Here is a 17,679-nt window from a genome sequence, read left to right on the forward strand (position 1 = left end):
AAGAATGTTATTGTCCTGTATAACTCTGCCCCCTTTCCCCATCCCGGCTTTTTAATCTACCATATTTTTCTCTCTATAAGACACACCAGACCACAAGACGCACCTAGTTTTTGGAGGAGGAAAACAAGAAAAAAAAATTCTGGATCTCAGAAGCCAGAACAGCAAGAGGGATCGCTGCAGTGAAAGCAGCAATCCCTCTTGCTGTTCTGGCTTCTGGGATAGCTGCGCAGCCTGCATTCGCTCCGTAAAACGCACACACATTTCCCCTTACTTTTTAGGAGGGAAAAAGTGAGTCTTATAGAGCAAAAAATACAGTACTTGTTCCTGAAGGACAACAGTTTACCTTGCTTCCTGAACGTTTTGCTAATCTTGTATATAGAAAGACTAGTCAATTATTTCCTTAATTTGGGAAGGCCCGTTATGCTAAATGCCAAGATCTCCTTGCCATCAGAATTAGACATTTCCTCAAATGTTTGTATATCCAGATGGAATGGAACAGGTTTCCTTGGGAAACTATAAAGAATTTGCATTGCAGTCCTGCTTTCACTTGCAATTTGTGTTGCAGATGCCTACAATTCCTGAAACTAGTACAGTTTTTATAAATAATACAAAAGGTCTATAAATATAGCTTTGCTTATTAAAAATCAGTGGCATAAGGAGAGCTATATTTAAATTCTCCAAAATCTGTTTATTACATACAGTCCTTGGTTGTTGAGAGAGAGAAATTACAGTTCATGCCCATTTAAATTATTTGTGAAAGCCACATAGGATTTCATTTTTTAATGAGGCATTTAAATTATTGGAGACCACCAAACTTCCAATCTCACACTCAAGTGGATAAAAATTATTCACATATAGTATCTGAAATGACTCTATTTCTGACCACATTGAGTGATTGGAATGCTTCTCTACAACAGAACTGCACAAATGTCACGCAAGTTGGCTTGCTCCACTTTGGTCTTGATGGACCAGAGTTCCAAAACTGAGTACCATAATACAACGGTCATATTTTTTATTTCAAATTCTATGTTGCTGCCATTTGTTACATGGGACAGACCATATAAGCACAGAATTAAGAACTGCTCTTTTTCTTCTAAAGCATACTGGGTTAAGTAAAGAAAATTCAGTATAGTGGACAAAGGTAGACATACATTCTAAATGTGGCAGAAGTAGTTTGAACTTCTATTCTTTGCTTGAAAACAAATGCCTTGATATGAAACCGATTTCAGAACAGCTGTCTGTCTTCATCTATGACTGTTTTAAACCAGGGTTTTCAAATGAAATGAATGGTTTACACAGGAAAACGACATGATGTACAACATGATGTTGGTTTTTGTACTGGCATTAGGAGTTCCATGGTTATTTTGTCATGTGTAAAATCAGTACAGTGGTATCTCTAGTTGCAGACATAATCTGTTCTGGGGTGCCGTTCGCACCCCGAAAAGTCCGCAACTAGAGTGGCGCTTCTGCGCAAGCGCGGATTGTGATAGAGCACTTCTGCACATGCGCAAAGCGCGCAGAACGCTTCTGCGCATGCGGCGAAACCCAGAAGTATACACTTCTGGGTTTGCCGCGTACGCAAGCTGAAAAGACACAACATGAACGCAAGATGAGGTATGACTGTACTAGCACAAAGATTTTGGAGCAAAAAGGCTGTCATGGATGTCTTAGCTGAGATTCCTGCATTGCAGGGAGTTGGACTAGATGACCCTTGGCTCTCTTCCATCTCTTAAGATTCTGTGATGCTAAGGCACAGAATGACTGCACAGATCCATGGACACTACAAAGTCCTTCGAACTGTAGCCCTTCTGTGAGGAAAAAGATCTTAAAGATACCAAAACATAAAACTAAGTGTAAATATAATTAAACAAGACAAAACTCAGTAAACACTGGAAGAGGAATAGTGAATGGGAGACTCAGTTTGGCTTTGAATTTCTCTTCAACAGCCTCCTTTCCTCCTTTTTATACATTATGAAATTACAGCAAATGGGAGGTGGGGGGAAGGGTATAATGTAAAAGGATATAATGTATTTTAAGTATGCGGTATTTCAATCCCTTTAAGACAAGCTCTTTACATTGCTGGTTTGTAATGAGATGTGCAAGGAAATGGCTTTTCATCAATTAAATGAGTGGATAATTATGGGGAGGAAAGGTTTTCATTATGGATTTTTTATTGAAAAAAAAGCAAATTGTTCTATTATACATTTTATATACCATCGCTATTAATAGATAATTAATATGCTCTTGAAGTCAAGACTGGATGTCGTTATGCTATGTTCTCTCTCTTTTTGTATAAACTGTTGACACAGATTTTCTATAAAGCGTAAAATATAGGAATTCTAAAGCCTTCAAAAGCTCACATTCTGGCACCACCCAGTTATAGAAGCTTATAATTGTCTATTGCCTTTCCTCTCTATTGAGGCACCCCAAAACCTTCCAAGAGAACATCAAATGCAGAGCATGAAAAAACTCTACCAATAGTCCATACTTTTCCACTTTCCATTAGCACTTTTTATTTTGAATTGCTCAGACTAAAGACAAAACACTGTGTCCAGTTCTGGACACCACAAAGGAGGACACTGACAAACTGAAGTATGACCAGGATTACCAAATCCTATGATGAATTGTTGAAAGAGTTGGGCAAGTTTTAGAAGGCTGTAAAAGAGAAGATTAATGGGAGGACATGGGAGTGGTCTTCAAATGAAGGGCTGTCATTGCAGAAGGTGGAACAGACTTGTTCTCCGTTGCTCAGTAAGGATGGACTAGAACAAATGGGTGGAATATAAGAACACAGGAAGCTGTCCTAGTCTAAGATATTGGTCCATCTAGCTCAGTGCTGTCTACAGTGACTTGGCAGTAGCTCTCCAGGGTTTTAGGCAAGAGATGAACCTGGGACCTTCTAGATGGAAGGCAGATGCTCTGCCACTAAGCTATAGTCCTTATCCCTGTGGAAATTGACAGGAAGCATATTATGGCTAAACATTAAATGGAGACCCTTCCTAACTATAATAGATGTTCAGTAATGGAACCAACTGCTTCGGCAGGTGGTAGGCTCTCATTTTCTGGTGATACTTAAGCAGAGGCTGGAAAATCATCTGCTAGAGAACCTTCACTGCAGACTAGGCAGCCTCCAAGCCCCTTCCTAACTCTACGATTAAGGAGCTACTTTAACCAAGAGAAGACCATGAAAGCTTATGCATCCTTAAGAACAGTTGTTCTTTATCCTGTGGCAATGCAAAGGAGAAGCCACCCATGAGTCTGTGTCCAGTATGTACTTTCTGGATTTTTTGAGAACCCATACCTAACAACTGCACTCTCATTTTCCTACGTATTACCACCTGTAAGACAGGTCCCCAGATGAACAGATATAAAACTAAACCAACCAAACTAAGTGATCAAATGATCAAATTGTGTAAGTCTCAATGACATCAGCAGCAACACAGGAGTTAAATTGCCTTTCATGGGCTGGGAATTTTATTTTTATCCAGCTGCCTGATATCTGCTAGAGCAGGAAAGTAATACATTAAAAAGTTAATGCATTTCTATTGTATTAGTTAATGCATTTCCTTTGTATTGATGGAAAAATACTTTCCCTTTAGCTTTCAATGACTGCATAATGAAAACAACCACCAAAAACAAGGGAAGCCTAATGTAGGTATGCCAGACAATGCTGAACTCTTAAGCTGCATATAATCAACGCATACACTTCTTTGCCAGGGTTGGTTATATTATTGACCTCCAGGTGTTCAACTATAATTCCCATCATTCCTGATAACTGGTCACACTTGCTGGGGCTGGGGCCCACCCCTGCTCTGTGGGAAAGAAATAACGCTATACATTTGTGGATTCAACCTTTATTTCAGAAGGTTACATTACCTCAAAGCCTTGACTTTAACTTACCAAGGCTATATGCCACATGATGGCACCTATGGCCAACAGGGCTGAAATGTGACTAATGGGGCAGCTGAGTACTGCCTATCCCAACTTTCTCTATCAGTATCTGGGATTCAACAAGATAATGGAAAGGGCAAGTCTATGTATCTAAACAGCAAGAATGAGACATTGACTTGCCCATTCCATTCCACTGTCAGTCATAGGAGTGCCACTGCACTACCAATGTCAAGCTTTTATATAACTGAGTACATGCAAAGAAAGAAGAGTCATATCCTCTGGAGGGAATATGCTCCTCTACCCAGTTTTTCACGCACGCTCTAGGGAACCACTACTGACAAATATTTCTTCCTTTGCTTTTGGGAATCCACTTAGAAGGGATCAGAAGCTGCCTCATACTCTCACTTTAAGAGTTGCTTCTGCACTGTAGATGTTTCTTTCACTGGTTCCACACAAAGAAAGCATTTCACAGCTTCCTATCTACTGCCTAGATAGCCTCCACCACCAATGTCATTTGGATTGTCTTCCGTATCAGTAACAGGGTTCTACATCAAAGAAGGTTCATATGACAACCAGATGATTGTCACCTGCTCCTCGCATGACAGAAGTCTTCGCCTCACCTTACCATCCAGGCAGACAAAGCATAAAAGTTTTAGATTCAGGTAGGTAGCCGTGTTGGTCTGACGCAGTCGAAATAAATAAAAATAAAAATTGTCCAGCAGCACCTTAGAGACCAACTAAGTTTGTTCTGGGTATAAGCTTTTCGTGTGCATTCAGAGATATCTGAAGAAGTTTTGAAAGCTTGGAAATGTAACCAGATTTCACAGCAGCAGCAACAGCAGTGACCACTCAAAAACACACCTCTTCTGCACTCTAGCCACAAGTAAAGGATCATTGGCTCTTGAATATTCTTCATTAAGTACCATTAAGGTCAAGTTGTCATTGGTTACAGCTTGTAACTTTACCTTTCCCAGTTAAAACTCACACACATTTTGTATTCACTTACTGTTCTTGTGCACCATTAATCAAGATCTGTACATGCAGCCAAAGTTTTAATTGATTTACAGAAAATCATTCCTAGTTGCATTAAATCTCCTGTTCAGAGGAAGATGCCAAGCTTCCATCTATTACTTGAAAGCATACTGCATTTGCCACTACCAAAGCCAGGATTCTTCTGAAAGCAATGAAATAAACACCCCTTTCTGGAGACAATTATGTTAAACTTGTCATGATTTCTCTTCTCTATACAATAGCAGGCTGCCGGGGGTGGGGTGGGGGTGGCCATTTAAAAACTTGATGCCTAAAACTTGTCTCAGTACAACCCAAAGCCTCTTCTGTCTTTAAAAATAGGATAGTACTACAATTGTAATTGCCAATACCCTCACATCCTCTACCCTTTCACTTGAATGGGTGCAAGATTCATAACAGCTATAAGAGTGATCCTATCAAGCTTTTTACTGCTGTCCTTGTTTATGAACTACTCAAATGCATTAGTGGAATAACAGAAATTTGACACTGCTACTATATTCATAGTATTTGATGAACAAACTCTAAAAAGAACTGACTTAGGGAAGAATTGCAAGGGCCACATAAACTTTGTTTCACTATAGCATAGTATGAGAGAAAAGGGGTAGCTGAAATACTGAAGGGTAAATCTACATGCTACTAGGCTCAATTAAAGGTGTATAAGGCCTTAACTTGGAATCTGGATATCTGACGGAATCTCTTTCTCTATATCAGTGACCCCAGAACCTGAGATCAACTGGGAAGGGAGGTCCTGCTTACAGTATCACCATGAGTATTACTTGCCATGCTAGACACCAGACAGTGCCTCCTTAGCGAGTTTGCCCCAACTTAGGAACACTCCTCCCCTAGAAGTACAGATGTCAGTGTTGTGGCTGGCCTCCTGTCATCAAGTCAAGACCTATCAGTTCTCCTTGGCTTCTGGAAAAGTTGTTTAGTTTGCCCTGGTGCTTTAGGTTGCCCTATTCTATATTGTTCAAATTATATCTGGTTTTAATCTGCATTTTTATTGTTGGAAACAGCTTTGGGACCTTTGAATGAAAGTAGTCTAAAAATCTTATACATCTATAAATAATCAGTCCTGTAGAAGACCTGCATGATGACTCCGGGAAGAGTTCCAGCTTAGTCTTCACCCCTTATGTATTGAAATCTTATGTCTAGGTCCTTTCCCCAGGGAGGATCTTGTCATACTATCTGCCATTTGCAGACTAAAGTGGCATGCATGCCATAGGACTGTTCACCTAGGGACCCTCTTTCTTTAGCTAAAACAGAATTTGCACTGTTAAAGACCAACACATAACTCATAATTATGAAAAATAATAATCAGTGAAATAGACATGTTCTAGGTTTAATCCCTGATTTCTACCTGAGTTCCTTGGTGAGTTGCTGCCAGTCAAGAGTAAAGCTGCCAGTCAAAGCAGGTAGTGTTGGACTTCAGCTCTCATCAACAGGAATATGTTATTTAACTCTGCCTCCCATCAGCCCCAACCAACAAGGCAAATTGTCAGGGATGATGGGAGTTGGAGACCACAACATCTAGAAGGCACCACATTGGCTACCCTCAAACTGGACAATACCAGGCTATGTGAATCAAGAGTCTGACGAGCAGAAACTTAGTTTCATAGGTTGCTGATTGTTTAACCTGCTCGGTTGTTTTTCACTGTCCTATATGCTTGACTGTGCATTTTAACATTAATTGTTGTTTATTTTATTATTTGTTCTATACCCTACCCTGGTCTCTATATGGTATCTGCCTTCCCCAACCCAGAGTGCACTTCCAATCAGACTCAGCTAGCACAGCTGTACTGCCTGGAGTTGATGGGAATAGTGGTCCAAACCATCTGAAGGGCACCAGATTTGGGTCAGGCTGGTATAAAGGAAGGGTGAGTTATAAATGCTTTAAATACATAAATACATTAGTTCATATAAATGTGCCGCTTAACTGAACCGATTGCTGTGGACTGATGACTCATTCATCAATGGTTGCCTGCTATATCCTCTAGTGAAATTAATATGGATTCATAAAAGGCTATAGTGATTTTTCCCCTATTCTTTCTATTTATGCTGCGGGTCTTCAGATTACATTTGCATAAAGCAATTTCTACTGTTTTCTGTTAGAGCATTGTGTGTAGGTAATAAGAGGGAAAGTGGACGGGGAAAGTATGCAGCTCACATCCTTGGATTTCATTATATACACATGCACACATAAGACCTTTGGACTCACCTCTTGCACTCACTTTTTGTCCTACCCCTTTGAGCTTTCACTAGCACTATCACAATTCGTTAGCCAATATTATATTTCCTAGAGCTTTTATTTTATTTTTGACCGCACACAAAGATCTCTGGGCCAAATAAACACAATTCAATATTTAAATCTTTACCTCTTTAAAGTAAGATGGAACTCATTTAGAAGACTTGTTATTTTTAGTAAAGTAAAATCTCTAGCCCTTGTGCATATGAATAAACATGTGAAAATATACTGCCTCAAAAACCAGAGGCAGATTAGTTTCAGTTGTCCAGAGTAAGACTCCCAATTCTTCATTTAACTTGTTGTAGGTTTATAGATTTAAACTGTCCTCAAAGACTCCTGGTGGATCACAATATTTCTTTATCCAACTACTATTTGCAGTTTACAGACAGAAAACTCAGGTCAAAAGGTAGTGGTTCCCCTAGGAGACTCAGTGGCCAAAGTTAAGGGATTCTCAAGTTCAGAACCAATCATTTTCACACTGGATCGCACCAGTTACAAAAACAGCTGCCCTTCTGATAAGCATGGTGCAGTCACATGATTTAGTGTAGATGCATGTGGTGGATCTCTGTGGTAAAGCTACCCACATTTGATAATGCAGTTGTGTTTCTGTTTATGAAGTGGCAAATCCTTCCACAAAGCTGCCTACAGAAGCCTTCCTCAACCTGCTGCCTACTCCCATCATTGCCAATGGTTAGCTCTGTAGACAAACTGTAATTAACCGAAGGTGATATCCATAGAGTTGTTGTGCTGGGATGGCTGTGAAACACTGGTGACTTTATGAAGCAATTGGAAAATTCACATTAAAGCCAGGAGGAAATGGCTTGCTCAAGGAGCCAACCAAGAAGCCCACGGCTAAGCTGGAGTTGGAAGCCATATCCAAGTTTTTTCCGCTCAATGCAGCTTCCCTGCATATTTCCAGAACATAATATGAGTCACAATGCACTGTAAGCTCCAAGGTGAAATGGAAGCCTCTTGCAAGACTACTAAGCCAGAGGCATGCAAGTATAACTGAAGCCAACGCTCAGGTAGCTTAAGGCTCAGCCTTTCTATAGCGCAGGCTGATCTTCTTTACAGGAAGAGTTGCATCGCTGGCTGACGGAGGTCAAATGAAATCCTCATGGACCTCACAGTGAACTGTGCAGTCTAAACATAGCTGCTTCAGGCTAGAGAGATTTGCAGGCAGGGAATTCTGGGGAAGGAAACTGCTAAGTTAATTTAAGCCCATCCAATGGGAGAGTGGCATTGCATTAATAAGAAGACTCTGGCTGAGAGGGAGCGAGGCAGGCAGAGACCAAACCCTAGTGCATTATGAATATGTTAATGTCACAGCTGAGATGATTACGTTGATACTATGTGTGGCTGCTTAGAAGAGGGCTTTGTTAGGAAGCAGTGTGTATCTTTCCTAATTAGGCAGCAATGCAGAGTTGGCTAATGAAATAAAGAGGAAAGAGGGTGGATAATTGTACATTCCTCTCTGCACTGCACACTGACAAAGTCAAACAGACCATCTTCCCTTTTGCTAGGAGCATCCATCCGGGGAAATACACCTAAATGGCATATAATTGAAAATTCAATGCACAGTCTTCAATGGACTTAGACAGGTTGCAACACATGGTGGCGTTCAGGGGGGAATGAATAAGGTTGGAGGGAGTGGGACAGAGGAGCAGGGCACCTGTTTTGCTACCTTGGATATGTTTAACATAAAATTGGCTTATAAATTAAATATAATAAGTCATCACTGGGCAATTGCATATCCTTATTGAAGCCTATTCAGTTTCTTCTAACAGGAGAATGTCCCAGAAGACCCAACAGGGTTGTGGTAGCTTGAAGAGATTAGCTATCAGTTAATGAGAGGAATATATTAGCACCTTAAAAAAAATAATGTTCTGGGGCCTGTGTTGCCTCTTTCTCTTCAGATTCTATGCTGCAAACCCACATGCACTGCCCACGTAACCATTTCCTGCTCTTTCCAACCAGCTGTTTTGCTGGTCTGGGCATCCAGTAATGAATAATGCAGAATGCTTCCTTTTCTGATCACACACACACACACACACACACACACACACACACACACGGCACCAGCATTCTCTACCTGATGCTTCCATCTGGCATGATTAAAATTTGCACGTGTTCATTTTAAGGCAGCTGTTATTAATAACATCATATAATAATAATAATAATAATAATAATAATAATAATAATAATAATAATAATAATAATAATAATAATAATTTATTATTTATACCCCGCCCATCTGGCTGGGTTTCCCCAGCCACTCTGGGCGGCTTCCAACAAATTATTAAAATACAACAGTCTACTAAACATTAAAAGCTTCCCTAAACAGGGATGCCTTCAGATGTCTTCTAAAAGTCTGGTAGTTGTTCTTCTCTTTGACATCTGGTGGGAGGGCGTTCCACAGGGAGGGCGCCACTACCGAGAAGGCCCTCTGCCTGGTTCCCTGTAACTTGGCTTCTCGCAGTGAGGGAACCGCCAGAAGGCCCTCGGTGCTGGACCTCAGTGTCCGGGTACAACGATGTTCTAAATATACTACTAAAATTGTAAGATCCTTATGAGAAACCTTTGACCAATTGTGGAACGTGTTTTGCCCAACCCAGTGGGTGGCGCTGTAGTCTAAACCACTGAGCCTCTTGAGCTTGCTGATTGGAAGGTCACTGATTCGAATCCACACAATGGGGTGAACTCCGGTTGCTCTGTCCCAGCTTCTTCCAACATAGCAGTTCTAAAGCACACCAGTGCAAGTAAATAGGTACCGCTGCGACGGAAAGGTAAACGGCATTTCCGTGCACTCTGGCTTCCGTCACAGTGTTCTGTTGTGCCAGCAGTGGTTTAGTCATGCTGGCCACATGATCCGGAAAGCTGTCTGTGGACAAACACTGGCTCCCTGAGTCTGAACCGAGATGAGTGCCACATCCCATAGTTGCCTCTGACTGGACTTAACCAGGGGTCCTTTACCTTTACGTTCTACCTATTCTTTTCCATACTTTAAACATGTGTGACCTGAAGCAAACCTTGAAACCCAAGTAACTAGTCCATTATGTCCACATAGCTCAGTATCCACTCATAGAGTTTGTTTTCCCCAACAAAAAGTATGTCAATCATATTCAAACACACACTTTTACACTCGTGTGTTACCTAATATTTAAGTTCAATTTTTATTTTGATTAAATCCCCATCTAGTCAGTACAGTGGTGCCTCGCAAGACGAAAATAATCCGTTCCGCGAGTCTCTTCGTCTAGCGGTTTTTTCGTCTTGCGAAGCAACCCTATTAGCGGCTTAGCGGATTAACGCTATTAGCGGTTTAGCGGCTATTAAAGGCTTAGCAGCTTAGCGGCTAAAAGGCTATTAGCAGCTTAGCGGCTTAGAAAAAGGGGGGGGAGCGAAAAAAATCGCAAGACTTGCAGGACGTTTTCGTCTTGCGAAGCAAGCCCATAGGGAAATTCGTCTTGCGAAGCGTATTGAAAAACGGAAAACCCTTTCGTCTAGCGGTTTTTTCGTCTTGCGAGGCATTCGTCTTGCGGGGCACCACTGTATCAGTAAATGTTTAATAACTCTCTGAAATCAATGGGAAATAGATGATCTGTCCCACAGGATGAGAATAACAATATGGTAAAAGGTATTGAAGCAAAGCTGAGTGTTTCCTGACACTTACAATAATGTCACATTTGCAATTGAGTCTATCCTGCTGGGGAAATTTGCCACATTTGGCTTCCATGTCAGTTATTGCCTGCAAGCATTCTTTACTTAACTCGAAGTCTCCAGCTTGCTTGCTTTGTGCTGCCCAATACAAGCACAGCTCGTGAAATGCCATGCTGTCTTGGAGAGCTATTATAATGCAACAGGAGAGAGATGCAATATGGTACAGTTTCAAAAGGACAACATGTAACCTGAAAAAGATTTTTGAGGTTGATTCCTTTCAGGGTGCCACTCAAAGCTAATGAGATCTAAAGAAAAGCCCCTACTCAACATAGTGGCTCATGACGGAATTAGACAATAGTACTACTATTTAAGGGCATGACAATTATATAAAAGAGAGGAACTGGTGAAATTCCAATAATTCCAATCTAACCATGAGAAGTGGAAAACATTTGCACCGGTAGTCTTCCACTTGCACAGCTTTTTGGGAAACAACATAAGCCCAAGGAGATTTAAATTACAATCAATCTTCTGAAAAAAAGAACTGTCAGCAATGAATGGTGGGGTGTGTGTTTTTTTAGCTGAGTGCATATGCAAAGCAATGTCTGAGCATAAAATCTTCCTTATTTTGAATCCCATAATCACATTTTTCAAATGAAATTCTCTACAGAAACAAAAGGAGAAAGCTTTTATTTATTTAATAAAATATATATTTATATACTGCTAAACTCTACAGAAAACATCAAGTGGTGCACAACAAATATAAAATCACAATAAACATAATTAAAATATAAAAGTGGAAAATGTCATAAGGAACTGGCTAGTCACATAAAATTCATCCAACTGAAAAGCCCCGCATTTTGGCCTGGCCCCCTGGCAAGTGGACAGACTTGGCCAAAGTGACATGTTGGGACAACTGGAGAGGCTTGGCAGGCTTAATCAGGCCCACAAGCCAAAGATTCCCCACCCCAGGCTTAGGGTTAGCTTTGCAAGTTTCTAGAGGTCCTGAGTAAGAGGCAAGATTTAACTTGTGCACAACATATAATTTGTTGTCCTCAGCCAGACATAATAATAAAACCACATCACTGATTGCTTTCAGGACAGCGGTATGGAGAGGGAGAGCTCATATACATGTGCACATGATATATAATTTCTATTTGTTTATCAGTCCACTTTCCAAACAACTATAAAGCTATGTTCCATAACCAGTTAGCAGGAGTACTCACTACATGAGGCTTCGGATTCATCAGACCCATCTGGGCATTCCTCTTCACCATCACATTTCCACCTGGAAGGAATGCAGTGGCCGTTGTTGCAAGTGAAATCACTTTCTGCACAGGTCTTCTTGGCTGAAAGAAGAAATAGGGAATGTTAGACCGTTGGATTCAATCCAACACAATTATTTTCCACTAAGTGCTTCTCAGAGTAGAGCTGTAAAAATAATGGATGTTAGGGTAGTCTTGCCCATTATTTTCAATAGGTTTACTCTGAGGAGAACTAACAGTACACACCACCTATGATGTCTGTCCCTCATTTGATCTTTCAGACTAAACATGCAATGACCTCTTTGATGAGAAAGCTCCAAGACTCACTGATTGCAAGGATAAGGCAGGATACAAATATGAATTTAAAAAATGTAAACCAGTTTATTATTGGTTTAACTTTCATGGTCTCAGCCACCATAGCTGGCTTCACGGTTTTCCCCACATTGTGATTTTTGCATAGCACGCACACCTCGTGATTCACAATATATTGCCAGGTCAAAAAATTATGAAACTGATATCACAATATGCACTTCAAAATGGTTTTGGACAATATATCACCAAGCCCTAGGGCAGAATCTGCATTCCAAGTGAAACATTTATCCTGCAAGACTGGATCAGGTGAGATCATAACAGCATTCACACACTCACACAAGATACCTAATTCCTGAAGCGTCCTTATACTTTGGAACTGGGTACTGAGATGTTATGATAAAAGTCTCTCAGCTCTTGCAAAGAATTACAGTTCCTAGGATTTTAAAGTAGTTTATATTTGTTGCACAGACATGCCTGAGTGAATGATCTGGTGAACATGAGCTTAACAATAGCTGAAGACAGAGATTAAGTCTCTCTATCCTGATGCAAACACTCAACATTAATGCAGCTTTGGGACTGAAAGAGTTGTTGCCATGCCTTGCCAAAGCCCACGACTGGAGGCATGAACAGTAAAACCACTAGAAAAACAGAGAGAGGCACAGTTATGGTACGTAGGATGAAGAATGATCACTGGCCCACTTGGTAAAATATTAATTTTGTTATACCAAAGTCAACTGACAAGCTGTAAAGGAATAGTATGTCAACAGAGAGGCGGACATGCAGGTGAAAAAGGGTGTGTGATGGGAGCATTAATTTACTGATTCATAAAACATGCAGTTTCCTTGCTGTGGCATGCCAAAAATAAATGCTGTAAAGCCTCATCAAACATAAACATAATCTACTCAGACAGGCATTCTATAAGAACAAAGTATATTTGTTTTCCCTTGCATACAACATATGAATTTGACAATAGCAGGTATTTACTTCAGTGACACCAATAATGGCTCTGTACTAATACAGAACAATTTAGCTAACGGTCCATCAGTATGATGGTCTGCAAATTTCATTCTCCTGTAGATTCACTTTCTTGTTCTCACACAGCATTTTCTACTTGGTCTTAGTATCTGCTCCCTCTTGATGCCATTGGCTGAACTGCTCTGGCGTCACAGTGACATTCTGCAGAAAGAAGTGTCACAGACCCTCTAGTTGCTATTGGCTTAATTATTTCAACATCACAGAAGAGCAAAGGTGGCATAAGCCAGGCAGCTGAGTACTTAGGGCATCTGAAGAAAAATTAGAATCTAAACTTCAATGTCCATGAGTGATGTTTGCTGAATTACATCCTTTCATTTCGTTTTTATTTTTTGTATTCCATGGATTATCAAATAACACCTCTGGTGCAGACTGCTCCAGGTGCTTCAGAGTCTTTGTACAGAAACAGATAGTGCATAATGCTTAACTTTGTGCCGGCACTGATTTTGAAACTGGACAGCAATATGAGCCATATCCAACTTACATCATTTTAAAGAAGCCCGCTTTGAGCAGACAGCCAATAGCGGAATATAAACTCGGTTGTGAAGGTATCTCCAGACATTATGTGCATGGTGATATAAATTGTCTGCTAAGTTAGACAATGGGAAATTTCAGCACACAAGGAAATACAAAAATAAAATAAAATTGCAGGTATTGGTATTCTCCCTCTTGAGCTGTGTTAAGATACACTGCAGGCTGTACCTTAAATTTCAGAGTTAAGGATAGAGTTGGCTTAGCATTTATTGAAAAACGGTTGTATAGCTCTCAGATTCTACACTCACACGCTTGCCTTTGAATGGACTCCCATGTTCAGGATCAAAAGTTTCTTCTTAGGGAAAGATCAAAAGAATTTAGATAGTACAGCATTAAAGTCTAATGGCCTTCATAAAGTATGCGGCCAGTAATTTTTCACATTTTGTTTGATCTGCTTCAGCCTTAAGCATCTAACTTATGATAGTAACATTGCACCCAAGGGGCCCGTTATGTCTGCTTCCAGCCTGCCACTGCCAAACCTATTTATTCACCTTAGTCTGACAAAGCCATTTCCCCGCTGATCTACTCACACAAGCCCAGGCCTGTGGCTTTGAAGCAAGGGACTGCTGCCAGCATCAGGGTCCGTCGACATTCCTGAGCGATGGAGATATGCAGCTCCTTCAACACACAAACCTGCTGGCAGCAGATGGTGTCACTGATTGCTTTGTTCCCTTGGCACTGTTTTTTTGGAAGCACAACTAATTTATTATGAGAAATCACAAAAGGCGAGAAGAAATACATTGTTGACAATGAACCACAAGGTGGCCTTTGGAAGATGTTAATATGCTTGATGTGCATCCCCACAATCAGACAGGCTGAAGCATCTTCTCCTCTGCAATGTCATATGTGCCAAGCCAACATCTGCAGATTAAACTGCAGGGACAAACACTGCTGGTAAGCAAACTGACCCAGGAGGTCTGGTATTCTGTGCCAGATTAATAGAGGAAAAGAAATCCATACGATCTTTCATCTCAACAGAAGCCATCTAAATATCTCAAAAGGACACTGCAGAGACACATAAAACTCCCGGGCTGTAATTATTCCTACCGCAACAGAGTTCAGGGATCTTGAAATGTGAACACCCCCCCAGCGTGCAAATCCTTTCTCTTAATTAAAACAAATATATTTAAACAAATGCTGCTGAATATGATTAACCTTGGAAGATTTCACACAGGCAATTCATTTGCTATCAAATCACTAAATATAACGCTTCTCGAGGGAAAGTGTAGGCCCTTGGCAAAACTATACTTGTGGGCCATTTCTTCATTATTATTGTTTTTACTGTTTATCACATTTCCATGTCACTCATTTGTATCTGAATTACTTCCCCATAATTATGTCATCCTCATAATAAAGCTGTGAGGGAGGAGACTGAGACCTCCCACGTTATAGATGGGAACTGAGGGTGGGGGAGAACAACTTACTGCTCATCTAGGTTAGCAGCAACGATGCTAATGGCAGAAGGGTGGCTCCCCTTCCCGCTGCTACTATTTGTTGCTGTTGAGACTGTTTCTGCTGCTCAAGAGTGCAATACAATGCATGAGATTAGAAGATATTAATCCTTTGTAATCATCATTTCCCTAAACTGTGTGGAAACCAATTCAGCTAGGGAAGAACCAGAGAGATTCCTTTGCTACTCAAAACAAGTTTCTAATGGCTGCTGTTTGAAACAAAGATAACCTGTATGTTATGTACTGAGCTGCATCCTAGAACAATAGGATCCAGAATGCAGAAGTCGGATTCGTCTGCAGGAGCAGCCAATCAGGCTCCTGGATGAAGTGAATCAGCAACCTGATTGACCTGCAGGAGCAGCCTGGAATTAGCCAATCACGTGGGGCCCATTGTGTAAATAATGTATATATAGCTAGATGTTTTGGGGAAAGATTCATTCACTGCTACTATGAGCTGAATAAAGAGCATGAAATTCACACTCGACTCCGAGTATATTTCATGTATTAACATTTTCAGATGAACTTTGCAGAGGAAAGAGCTGGTCATCAGACAACATTTGATGTGGCAGTAAGACAGCATCCTTGAATAGTATTAGGAACTCAGATATATAAGATGGGGACCAAATGGTTACAGTCACCAAAATGGAATGTCTAGTTGCCATCTTGGGGCAAGATGGCTTTAAAGTCTTATTTTTCGAATGATGGACTGACTGTGATTGATTATCAGTTAAATATCTGGCTAGCGCAGATGACAACCTTCAGCTAGGTTAAGAACTTTGAGAACTAAAAGAAGAAAAGTCACTTAATCCAGGGACAGTTCTTATATGTTTTGGCCTTTTCCTACCTATTTTTCTTAATGGTGACACGGACCGTTTATAACCCCAGGGCAGTGGGGTAGGGCAAGCAAAGACAAGCTACAGCAATTAACTATAACACTGTGCACTATTCCTGTCCAACCACCAGGAGTAGAAGTTTTTCAGGACCTCCTCCACCAGGTTGAAGAGCTCAAAGTCTCCGCTTTCCCAAATGAAGGTGGGCTGCACAAGCAGGAGTGAGAGACAGCAGCAGGGACTGGCACCCAGGGAGTTTTGAACACTTGGCTTGAACTGAATTCTTTTGTCTTGATTTTTGCTGTGCATTTTAAAAAATGTATATTTATTGAAAAGTTGCAATTCTGAACACATTTACCTGGCGGTATGCCCCATTGCACTCAATATGACTTACTTCTAAGGATGTGAAGAACTTCTAATTTCAGCTGACTTTTTTTTTTTTTAAGAAAGGAAGATATAATTCCATTTATGTTTATCCATTTCTTATCTGTGCATCATAATGAGCTTTTTCACAGTTGCCAGTTTAAACATTTTAAACACCAGGAATGCTGAATATTAAATTGTATATTAAAATTGATTTATCTCAATTGATTTATCTAAGGAAATGTACATCATAGACTTGCCCAATATTTCCACACATAGAAAGGTAACATGGAAAAAAATGAAGAAGTGTGCATGCACACGGAAACTCATACCAATAACAAACTTAGTTGGTCTCTAAGGTGCTATTGGAAGGAATTTTTTTATTATGGAAAAAACAAGTGAGCTCCATGGAAAAATATACGCTGTATAATAACCTTTCTTTGTCTCACCTACTCCTGCCAAGCTGCAATTCCTTTCCTCCGCCAACTCCCCCCACCCTGCCATCCCATTGGCTAAAACCACTATATACCCAGTAATTGACAGGGGTCTACAAATGCAATTGTCAGATCAGTTTACCTTTTACTACAGGTGTAATGAGTTTGTTTGTTTTTTCAGCTGCCAGCCATGCTGGTAAGCAGATGGTGCCTCTTCAAGAATGTCATCAGCCTGCCAGAGTCAGAGCCATGCATTGGATGGGTTGCTAGAGATAGTCACCCCACTTACCACTCCTTCCCTGTTAAATCCCTTGTCAGGAAACAGGTGCAACCCCCCCTCCCCACAAAAACACAACCCTGCTCAGTTTGGCTTTGTTGTTCCTGGAAGAGAGAAATTTGAGCTTCCCCGTCTTACAAGATATTACCAAATTGGTTACCCTCAAGATCAGCCAGAAATCTGTACAGCCCCTCTTGATCAATAACTATTGAATCTTGTACAGGAAAAACAATTCTTGGAGACAAAGAGAAAGTGCATCCTGGTACAAGCATTCTATAGATGTTTTGACAGCAAAATTATAACAGATTTTTATTTTTAAAAAAGCCCAACTGTTTATTTTAGCCCACAAGGCGATTTCAAAC

General features: G+C 40.6%; 1 protein-coding gene across 4 annotated transcripts in view; it reads right to left on the minus strand.

The window, feature by feature from the left end:
- The window catches only part of LRP8 (LDL receptor related protein 8), a 200,977-nt gene that overhangs the window by 67,345 nt on the left and 115,953 nt on the right, over positions 1-17,679 (minus strand). For 2 of the 4 annotated variants that reach the window (XM_081195384.1, XM_081195382.1), the window contains exon 3: positions 12,046-12,168. In XM_081195384.1, the coding sequence (XP_081051510.1) occupies positions 12,046-12,168 (123 nt within the window). Of the gene's footprint in view, positions 1-12,045; positions 12,169-14,492; positions 14,853-17,679 lie in introns of those variants that run through there. The other 2 variants (XM_081195381.1, XM_081195383.1) reach the window with 2 other exon arrangements.

Source organism: Podarcis bocagei (assembly GCF_964188305.1).
Source record: "Podarcis bocagei genome assembly, chromosome: 5".
Lineage (NCBI taxonomy): Eukaryota > Metazoa > Chordata > Lepidosauria > Squamata > Lacertidae > Podarcis > Podarcis bocagei.